General features: G+C 44.1%; 1 protein-coding gene across 2 annotated transcripts; it reads right to left on the bottom strand.

Annotated features, from left to right (window-relative positions):
* Nucleotides 1–4,011: 4,011 nt before the first annotated feature.
* On the bottom strand, nt 4,012–9,517 carry fam83e (family with sequence similarity 83 member E). Of its 2 annotated transcripts, none has more exons than XM_029694753.1 (9): nt 8,724–9,517; nt 8,273–8,419; nt 6,894–7,018; nt 6,351–6,800; nt 5,841–5,903; nt 5,629–5,688; nt 5,236–5,482; nt 4,857–5,075; nt 4,012–4,721 (listed from the first exon to the last, which is right to left on the bottom strand). In XM_029694753.1, the coding sequence occupies exons 1-9, from the start codon at nt 9,183–9,185 to the stop codon at nt 4,524–4,526; spliced, it is 1,971 nt and encodes a 656-aa protein (XP_029550613.1). In that variant the 5' UTR covers nt 9,186–9,517; the 3' UTR covers nt 4,012–4,523. The 2 variants fall into 2 exon arrangements, with proteins under 2 accessions (XP_029550613.1, XP_029550614.1); XM_029694754.1 differs by having other exon boundaries at nt 4,863–5,075.
* Between the last annotated feature and the right edge of the window lie 631 nt (nt 9,518–10,148).

Here is a 10,148-nt window from a genome sequence, read left to right as displayed (position 1 = left end):
CTTCTTCGGTGGGGTTTATAAGCGTTGCCGCCACCTACTGTACTGGAGTGTGGACCAGAGACAGGGAAAACGAAATCCTTCCTGCCAGCCCTGTTGCTCTTAAAAAAATATAACAAAATATATGAAACTATATTTAATGAAGTTCCACTCAATATACTTTTTGAACTAATTTCCTGTATCCCCTTCTCCCTCATACTAGATCTCAGCCTCTCTCTTTCCCGCTGATACTGCCCACACTGTAGCAATACATGCTCCACGGTCTCTGTTTCCTAGCAATAATCACACTTTCCTGTTGGATGCTTTCCTATCATATTTAAAGTCTTATTCAACCGGCTGTATCCCACCCTTAATCTTGTAAAAATAGCCTCCTCTCTTCTGTCCCTTCCTGCCGTCCTCCCCTCCCCGACTTTCCTCTGTACTTGAAATAAATGCCTGTCCTTATTATCTCTATTCCACTGCTCCTGCCATCTCTGCACCATCACTGTCCATACCAGGCTTTTTGCCTCTGCCTTGCTCATTAAAACTACAACATCAACATCCCCACTACTAAGTGCTTGTTTAGCCAGTATATCAGCTGCCTCGTTCCCCTCCACCCCCACATGGACAGGGACCCAAGTAAATCTTATCTGTATACCCATCTGTCTAATCCTGTCTTGGGTTTGTAGTACCTCATACAGCAGGTCTTGTCTGCTACATGACCTAAAGGACTGGAGACTGATCAACACTGCACATGAATCAGAGCAAATAACTACTTCCTTCACCCACTGCAAGGCCAACAATATGGCCATCAGCTCCGCCGTATATACAGCCAGATGATCTGTAATACGTTTCCTGACTGCCACCCCACATTCCTGCACTACAAATCCTGACCCAGTACGTCCTGTCCTTGGATCTTTTGAACCATTGTGTAAATGGCCACAACATCCTGATACACAGTATCCAGACGTCTCTTAAACAAATCAGATGGGTCAACACCCTCCATATCTTTCTGTAGTCTCTCCAACACTTCTAGATCAACTACTGGAGGTGGGAGTAGCCATGCTGGATTTACAGGAATAGCTACCGTTGGACTAAACTCCCTTCCATACAGTCCCATTTTCTTCGCCTGGGTATTACCCCCCCAGCTAAAGCGTTCTGTCTTCACTTGTGTTCCCAGCATGCCTGTAAAATCCCTTTCGCAGGATGAGACACCCCATGTCCCTGTAGGTTGACCCAATAATTCAGTGCCAGCTGCTGTCTCCTAATCTGCAATGGCATATCCCCCATCTCCACCTGTAGTGCAGCCACTGGGGATGTCCGAAAGGCACCACTACATTTTCCTTGCCCCTCTATGACATCTAGCCTTTCCAATGAGGTCCGGGCTGCCGAACCAGATGCTTTACTGCCATAGTCTATTACAGATCAGATCAATACAACATACATGGTCCTCAATGAGGAACGCCCAGCCCCCCACTCCTTCCCTGTCAGACAGCGCATCACATTTAGCACTTTCTTACTCTTTCCCACCCCTCTCTCAATGTGTTCTGCCCAGGTCAGTCTAGTGTCAAAGTATACCCCAAGAAACCTGAAGGTCCCCACCCTCTCCAAGTTTCTCCCATATAACCTCAAGCATACCTCATCTCCCACCTTCCTTCTGGTAAAGAACCATGTCTGAGTTTTCTCTACAGGGAACCTGAATCCCCACATTATCTACACCGGTTGTCTCGTGGATATCATGAACATACTCGTAATACTACTGCCATCTAGCGACTGAACCAGAATATGACAATTTGGCTGAAAGAGATATTGTATATACAGTGGATATAAAAAGTCTACACACCCCTGTTAAAATGTAAGGTTTTTGTGATGTAAAAGAATGAGACAAAGATAAATCATGTCAGAACTTTTTCTACTGTTAATGTGACCTATAATGTGAACAATTCAATTGAAAAACAAACCGAAATCTTTGATGGGGGAAAATGAAAAATAAAAACCTTACAATAACCTGGTTGTATTAGTGTGCACACCCTCTAACTGGGGATGTGGCTGTGTTCAGAATTAACCAATCACATTCAAACTCATGTTAAATAGAAGTCATTACACACCTGCCATCATTTAAAGTGACTCTGATTAATCACAAATAAAGTTCAGCTGTTTTAGTAGGATTTCCCTTACATTTTCTTAGTTGCATCTCAGAGCAAAAGCCATGGTCCGCAGAGAGCTTCCAAAGCATCAGAGGGATCTCATTGTTGAAAGATATCAGTCAGGAGAAGGGTACAAAAGAATTTCCAAAGCATTACATATACCATGGAACACAGTGAAGACAGTCATCATCAAGTGGAGAAAATATGGCACCACTGAGACATTACCAAGAACTGGACGTCCCTCAAATGTATGAAAAGACGAGGAGAAAACTGGTCAGGGAGGCTTCCAAGAGGCCTACAGCAACATTAAAGGAACTGCAGGAATTTCTGGCAAGTACTGGCTTTGTGCTACATGTGACAACAATCTCCTGTATTCTTCATATGAATGGGCTATGGGGTAGGGTGGCAAGACGGAAGCCTTTTCTTACAATGAAAAACATCCAAGCCCAGCTGAAGTTTGCAAAAACAAACATCAGGTCCCCCAAAAGCACATGGGAAAATGTGTTATGGTCTGATGAAACCAAGGTTGAACTTTTTGGCCATAATTCCAAAAGGTTTGTTTGGCGAAAAACAACACTGCACATCACCCAAAGAACACCATACCCACAGTGAAGCATGGTTGTAACGGCTGTCGTCGGGAATAGAGGAATGCAGGAATGTGGATGCTCATCTTGTTATTTATTTTAAATAAAGAGAACACCAAAATAACACACCAGTTTTGTCACGCTCACACATGCAAAACAAGAAACATCTCCCACAACACCAAACAATTACCCATATATAGGACTCTCAATCAGAGGCAACGAGAAAGCACCTGCCTCCAATTGAGAGTCCAACCCCTCCATCAACCTAAACATAGAAATACAACAAACCAGAAAGAACATAGAAATACAAAACATAGATCAAAACCCGGAAATAATAAATCAAACACCCTACTACATACACCACCACCCCGAAACACATAAACAAAATACCCTCTGCCACATCCTGACCAAACTACAATAGCAAATACTCCCTAAACTGGTCAGGACGTGACAATGGTGGTGGCAACATCATGCTTTGGGGCTGTTTTTCTTCAGCTGGAACCGGTGCCTTAGTCAGGGTGGAGGGAATTATGAACCGTTCCAAATACCAGCCAATTTTGGCACAAAACCTTCAGGCGTCCGTTAGAAAGCTGAAGAGGAAGTTCACCTTTCAGCACGACAACGACCCAAAGCACACATCCAAATCCACGAAAGCATGGCTTCACCAGAAGAAGATTAACATTTTGGAATGGCCCAGCCAGAGCCCAGACCTGAATCCAATTGAACATCTCTGGGGTGATCTGAAGAGGGCAGTGCACAGGAGATGTCCTCGCAATCTGACAGATTTGGAGCGCTTTTGCAAAGAAGAGTGGGCAAATATTGCCACATCAAGATGTGCCATGCTAATAGACTCCTACCCAAAAAGACTGAGTGCTGTAATAAAATCAAAAGGTGCTTCAAAGTATTAGTTTAAGGGTGTGCACACTTATGCAACCAGGTTATTGTGATTTTTTATTTATTTTTCCCCCTCAAAGATTTCAGTTTGTTTTTTAATTGAATTGTTCACATTATAGGTCACATTAAAGGTGGAAAAACTTCTGACATGATTTATCTTCGTCTCATTATTTTACATCACAAAAACCTGGCATTTTAACAGGGGTGTGTAGACTTTTTAAATCCACTGTATGTATGTGTATATATATATTACACTATATTTTATAGTCCAGGGAAGACAAAAAAAAATCTTATTTTCAATAGTATACACTATTGAAAATATGATTTTTTTTTGTCTTCCCTAGACTATAAAATATAGTGTATTTGCGAGGACAGAGACATAGTTAATCATGATAATAAACAAAATATAATGTGATTGAAAGTTATATTAAACAGATCAACCTTTGTGAATTAACAGTATGAAAGGTTATTCTATTCAGTTTGACATATAATGAAAAACAGTCCTAATCCAATATTCCATAAGAAACAAAGGAATATGTCAAGAAATCTATTGTTCTAGTCGAAGACCGGTATGTATACATTTGCGTGGGGCCTGAAACCATGAATACTGTGGCTGTTTTAGATTTGTTCTGCTAAGCATTTTATCATCTTGTAGGACCTACAACGTCGGTATTATGAGAGATGATCAGCTGAGTTTACATTTTTCACATCCATTACATTACATTACATTACAAACTGCTGTCCTTAACAGATGGCTTCCCTGCTTCATCTTCCAGGTAAATACAGTAACCATTTTCACTGAAGATGCACATCAAATTTGTCTGTGTGATTCAACACTAGACTCTGCTCTCAATGCAGCTACCATTGTCTGTCCCATTCTCATAGTGACATTTCCCAGTTCTCTTCCATCCTCTTCACTCAATCACTTTCTATCCTCCTTCCCTAGATCCAAGTCACTCTGTGGCCTTCTCCAGTCCCTCTGGAGTCCAACGCTGCCACTGCGAGGCCTGGTGGTAGGAGGCAGAAAGGTTTTGGGAGGCCTTTTTATCCCCGTTTTAAACTCATCATTCCTCTTCCTCATCAGGGCGAAGGCTGGGGTCATTCGAATAGGGTCAAAGTACTGTCAGAAAAAGAGCGAACCAGAGAATGTCTCAGTAGATGCTCTCTATATTTATCTTGCTCACACACAGGGAAAGGAACACGTACATACGTACATATACACAGTGAGGGTGTGACATAAATCATAAATCCTTACACTTACACTGGCTTGTGGCACGGATGGTCCCTTCTCTTTACAGCCTGGGTCTGTATGCATCACACTCAGGTCCATCATGGAACTGCTGAGTTCTGACACGGTGGTCTTAGCACCCCTCCTTAGCTGGATTGAAGAGCTCTGACGAGGTTGCAGCCTCCTCATGATGTCACTCAAAGAGCTGAAGCTTTCACTTTGAGGCACCTTCAGTATCAGAGGTCTCTGCATGAGAGAAAGGCAAACCTTCACTGTCCATACTCTGTCCTTGAACATCTAACAGTATTGGATTTTATTGTACTCCAAATGATACATAATCGTCATTCCATACGGAATGAATCCGTAGCAGTGGGACTGTGTGTATATTTATAAACCAGAGACTCACCCTAGAGGTAGAGGGGCTATCAGCACCAGAGTTGACTCTAGATTCAGTTGCCTCTGTGCCGAACTCCTCTGCCATAACATCTTCCCTTCTAGTTGGACGATCTCTTCTCTCTCTGGAGGGAAAGTCCACAGCTTCTTCTCGTGGGCCTGTCTCCATTTTGTTTTCACTGGGCCCCACAGACTCTTTCTCATCAACTTCAGAGCTCTTCTGTTTGGAGAGGTGTCCGCCATATGTTTTGGGTTGGACCCTTCAAGAGAAAAATTACATTTCAGTACTATTTACTGACAAAGTATGGCTAGGTTTACTATGGTAATGTCCCCATTTAATTAACTTGAGTTCTGAACGTTAATTCACAATCACAATTATAGTCACAGTTATCACAGTGTTACACACCTGTGTTGGGTTTCTGTTTCAGTGGACGGTTGGTTCTCTTTCTGACAGGGTAAAGCTCCGCTGCAAAGTAATCCGAAACCAGACAGGTGTTATAACATTACTACTCATGTATTGTGGAGAGTTACTCTTATGTAAACTCCTTATCTTCTTAAGGATGCCATAACATTGCAAACTGAGCACATATGAGTCTCATATTTCCCAAATGGACTCACTTAAAAGTCGTCTGATTATCCAGCTGAATTTCAGTCTCCAAATTGATATTGTTGGCCCATATTCTGTAACGTGAAAAGAACAAAAAGACCTCAACACCGATCATACAGAAACTGCTACTGTCCCCACAAGATAAAAGTATTACAGATAAAAGTGATACAGAGAGAAAATACAATCAAGACGGTGGCTTACAGTACATACAATCACACATCACATGCTTTCTATGACTGGCTTCATATGTTCTAGGTTTCTACACCCCTAAGCTCATAATATGGGTCTGCGTTGACACACGGGCTATGTTTGCACCTGTTGACATATGTTTAGAAGGGAATGAAAGGTAAATGATCAAACCTGAATGCATGAAACTGACTTTTTGTACACTTTAGAGCCGTATACGCTCTTATCAAAAACCTTTCACTGGTTTCAAATGGTTAGGAAATCTGGCCTTCTGTGGCATAGAAACAGGTATGGGAATCACATTGTGGCAATCCCTCTGGTTTCATCACACATACCTCCCCTCATATACGTGCGTAGTTGTGAGGTGATCAACCTCCTTCGGACAAAACTCCTCCCCAAAAGGTGGCTTTTTGTTCACCGCTGTAAAATGTTCCAATGGGTCCTCCGTGTTCATATTCATGTCCATGGGTTCACCTTGTTGATTGACAGGACTTCCTCTGTGGATGACGCCCAGGGCCTCCCAATCCAGGGTGTAGTCTGCAGGTGGGGGAGGAGGGGGGCTGTTGATAGGCTCCATGGGGAAATACTTGGGCCGGTTGTTGAGGTCCAGGAGCACTGAGGGGTGATGGGGCTCATCTATTAGGGCCTTAGCGGTCTTCCATGTGTCTGGAACTGGAAGTGAGGCTGCAAAGAGGATCCGGAACTCTCGGTCGAAGGATTCCACCACCGGGCCACTCAGCACCGTCACCAGCTGCCGGTGCAGGTGAGCGTCTGACCATGTGAAGCTAGTGAACACAATAACAAGCTGTTATTTGATGTCAGAGGGTAATTGAGTATGTAATAAGTTAGAACCAGTGGAAAGCGCCTAGCTGCTTTACCTGTAGCTGCCATTGACCACTGTCTCCAAATCCACCAGGAGGAAGTTGTCCTTCAATTCCCCCATCACTATCTTTCCCTCCCGTGAACAGAAGGTCTTTCCTCCAAGAACACGAACCTGTATATTCTGTGAAGTGCAGAATACATGGAAATCAACTTTATTTCAACCCTGTCGAACCCTGTCGATTCAGACATAGACTTTGAATTTACTTACATTTTGGCAGAATATACAGTATACATCAAATCAAATATTATTTGTCACATGGGCCGAATAAAACAAGTGTAGACCTTACAGTGAAATGCTTACTTACAAGTCCTTAACCAACAATGCAGTTTTAAGAAAAATAAATAAAAAAATTAACAAATAAATGTAACAAATAATTCAAGAGCAGCAGTAAAATAACAATAGCGAGGCTACAGGGGGTACCGGTACAGAGTCAATGTGGGCACCGGTTAGTCAAAGTAATTGAGGTAATATGTAGAAGCTGTTTAGAAGCCTCTTGGACCTAGACTTGTCGCTCCGGTACCACTTACTGTGTGGTAGCAGAGAGAACAGTCTATGACTAGGGTGGCTGGAGTCTTTGACAATTTTTAGGGCCTTCCTCTGGCACCGCCTGGTATAGAGGTCATGGATGGCAGGAAGCTTGGCCCCGGTGATGTACTGGGCCGCACGCACTACCCTCTGTAGAGCCTTGTGGTCGGAGGCCGAGCAGTTGCCATACCAGGCGATGATGCAACCCATCAGGGTACTCTCGATGGTGCAGCTATAAAACCTTTTGAGGATCTGAGGACCCATGCCAAATCTTTTGAGGCTCCTGAGGGGGAATAGGTTTTGTTGTGCCCTCTTCACGACTGTCTTGGTGTGCTTGGACCATGTCAGTTTGTTGGTGATGTGGACACCAAGGAACTTGAAGCTCTCAACCTGCTCCACTACAGCCCCATCGATGAGAACGGGGGTGTGCTCGGTCCTCCTTTTCCTGTAGTCCACAATAATATCCTTTGTCTTGTATATCATTACCACAGACGTGACCTTGGCCCCACCAAGAGATGCACAGACTGACACAGTAAATGCAGAACAACCTGTTCAGTTGTGTTGCTTCACCCAGATACATTCCACAAATGCCCCCCAAAAAAGGAGTTACCAGAGACTAGTCAGCCTGGGGGTGCATCAGCTTCTAAAGAGCCAGATGTCAGGTTAATGACTCCTCTCTCACAGAGCTCGTACTGCTCTTATAAAACCTGATGCACTGTGACAAAGATTATTACTATGTTGAGCTGTTGTTTCGGTACTGTGTGAATTAACAAGGTATGTGGGATTGGCTAAGTGGTATGAATGACATCAGGAGTCAGTCTGTAGTCCTTATATGGTGTAGTTACTCACCGGATGCCTCAGCCTGTGAGGGAGGAGGTTCTCCTGACTGGATCTCTGGTTCAGGACAATGTAAACAGGGACTCCCCGTGAAGCGATAGTCCGTAGATCCCCAATCACAGTGCTATCTGTCAGTCTGTCTGTCACCATGGCAATAACCTGTACAGCAGACACTCTATATTAATATGTGACAGAGTGGATATTCCTCCCTGACCAGGTCGCAAACCCTAACACAACATACTGAAGAAGCACCATCAACAACACTGACTCAGCAAAGAAAAGGCCTTTATGGATCTGGCTTGACCGCACCTCTAGATCTCAGGAAGGCAGTAGCGATGAACTCAGCCATCCGCTACAAATAATCGTCGTACAATCAATATTTTTACTGATGTGCCAAGTGCATGTAGGCCTGATTATATTTTTGTGCCTTAAAAGTATATCATCTTGAATCATTCAGACATACCTTGCTAGCCCCCTGCAGTAGTCTTCTGATGATCTCTCTGACAGGAGGTTGTTCATCTGCAGGTGGGCTGGTGTAGACCATGGCGCGTCCCATTCCCACCCAGGTGACCCCCTCAGGCCAGCCCAGCTCCAGGCAAGGTGGAGGGGTGTCTGAGTGGGTGGGGAAGTACCTGGCAGAGAAGTCTTGCACCCCTGAGCTGCCATCCTCCTCAGCCCCCTCCAACTCCTCATAGCTGCTATGGTAGTCCTTGACCCTGCCACTGATCTGGTTCACCTCCTCTGGGGAGAGGAAGGGTACGAGGTGCTCTGCACTCAGCGTGGTGTAGAAGGCCTCGGGGCCCGCACTTAGCAGGCGTTCTAGCGCATAGCGCTCCCTCTCGCAGTGAAGGTACTCCGGGCTAGACTCAGACACCGGCAGAAATATCACGTCCTTATTCAGACTCTGTTCCTGGGAGTTTGACATGGCCGTACAGTATGTAGCCTCCTCGGTCTTTGGGAATGAGGATTGTCGTTTGAACTGGGGGGGGGGGGGGTACACCCCCACCTACAAGCACTACTAGGGCAGCACAGATCCAGCCAAAGTCATGACACCAATTACACTAGCTAGTAATGATATGCTAATTGTTACTGGAAAATTGTGTGCGGTAGAAGTCTCCTTTTCAATACCTCTGTTTCTTCTGAGAGAAATGCAGTCGCCAATGAATCTTGATTCTCGCATTAGATCTCATTGGGGTGGCAGGGTAGCCTAGTGGTTAAAGCATTAGGCTAGTAACCGAAAGGTTGCAAGTTCAAATCCCCGAGGGACAAATCTGTTGTTCTGCCCCTGAGCAAGGCAGTTAACCCACTGTTCCTAGGCTGTCATTGAAAATAAGAATTTATTCTTAACTGACTTGCCTAGTTAAATAAAGGTAAAATAAAAAATTGAAAGCATTGTAATTTCCACAAACAGCTTGTGCTGTGACACAGATATATCTTCAAGGGAATGATCTTGAAAACACAGGCAAAAAAAGTTCCCAGCCTTTCACATACATGTCACAAGTCCTTGTTGACATAAGGAACAAATAGCTCTGAGTGAGATATGATATATAATCACTAAAGAGATCATAACCACTAAAAACGATGAAATAATGATAGCGGTGATAAAAAAGATAAAAAAAGACAACTCACCCTTCACACTTCATATCCTAAAATATGAATGATCACCTCCAACTTATAACAGATTCTCTTATCTTCCTCCTCCCCCTCTCGTACAACTCCTCCCTCGCTCTCAACTTCCTCCTCTCTCTCTGCTCACATTGCCTCTCTCTCTGCTCACATTGCCTCTCTCTCTGCTCACATTGCCTCTCTCTCTGCTAGCATTGCCTCTCTCTCTGCTCACATTGCCTCTCTCTCTGCTCACATTGCCGCTCTCTCTGCTCACATTGCC

This window comes from Salmo trutta, chromosome 16 (assembly GCF_901001165.1).
Source record: "Salmo trutta chromosome 16, fSalTru1.1, whole genome shotgun sequence".
NCBI classification, from domain to species: Eukaryota; Metazoa; Chordata; class Actinopteri; order Salmoniformes; family Salmonidae; genus Salmo; species Salmo trutta.
This window is presented reverse-complemented; position numbering and strand designations above follow the sequence as displayed.

Bases quoted from the DNA above. Each gene is read 5' to 3' on its own strand.
- fam83e (XM_029694753.1), bottom strand. From the start codon at position 9,185: ATGTCAAACTCCCAGGAACAGAGTCTGAATAAGGACGTGATATTTCTG. The intron at 6,801-6,893 runs GTAAAGCAGCTA...TGTGTTCACTAG, and splicing joins GTGGTCAATGGCAGCTACAG to CTTCACATGGTCAGACGCTC. The intron at 4,722-4,856 runs GTAAGGATTTAT...TTTTTCTGACAG, and splicing joins TGCCACAAGCCAGTGTAAGT to TACTTTGACCCTATTCGAAT.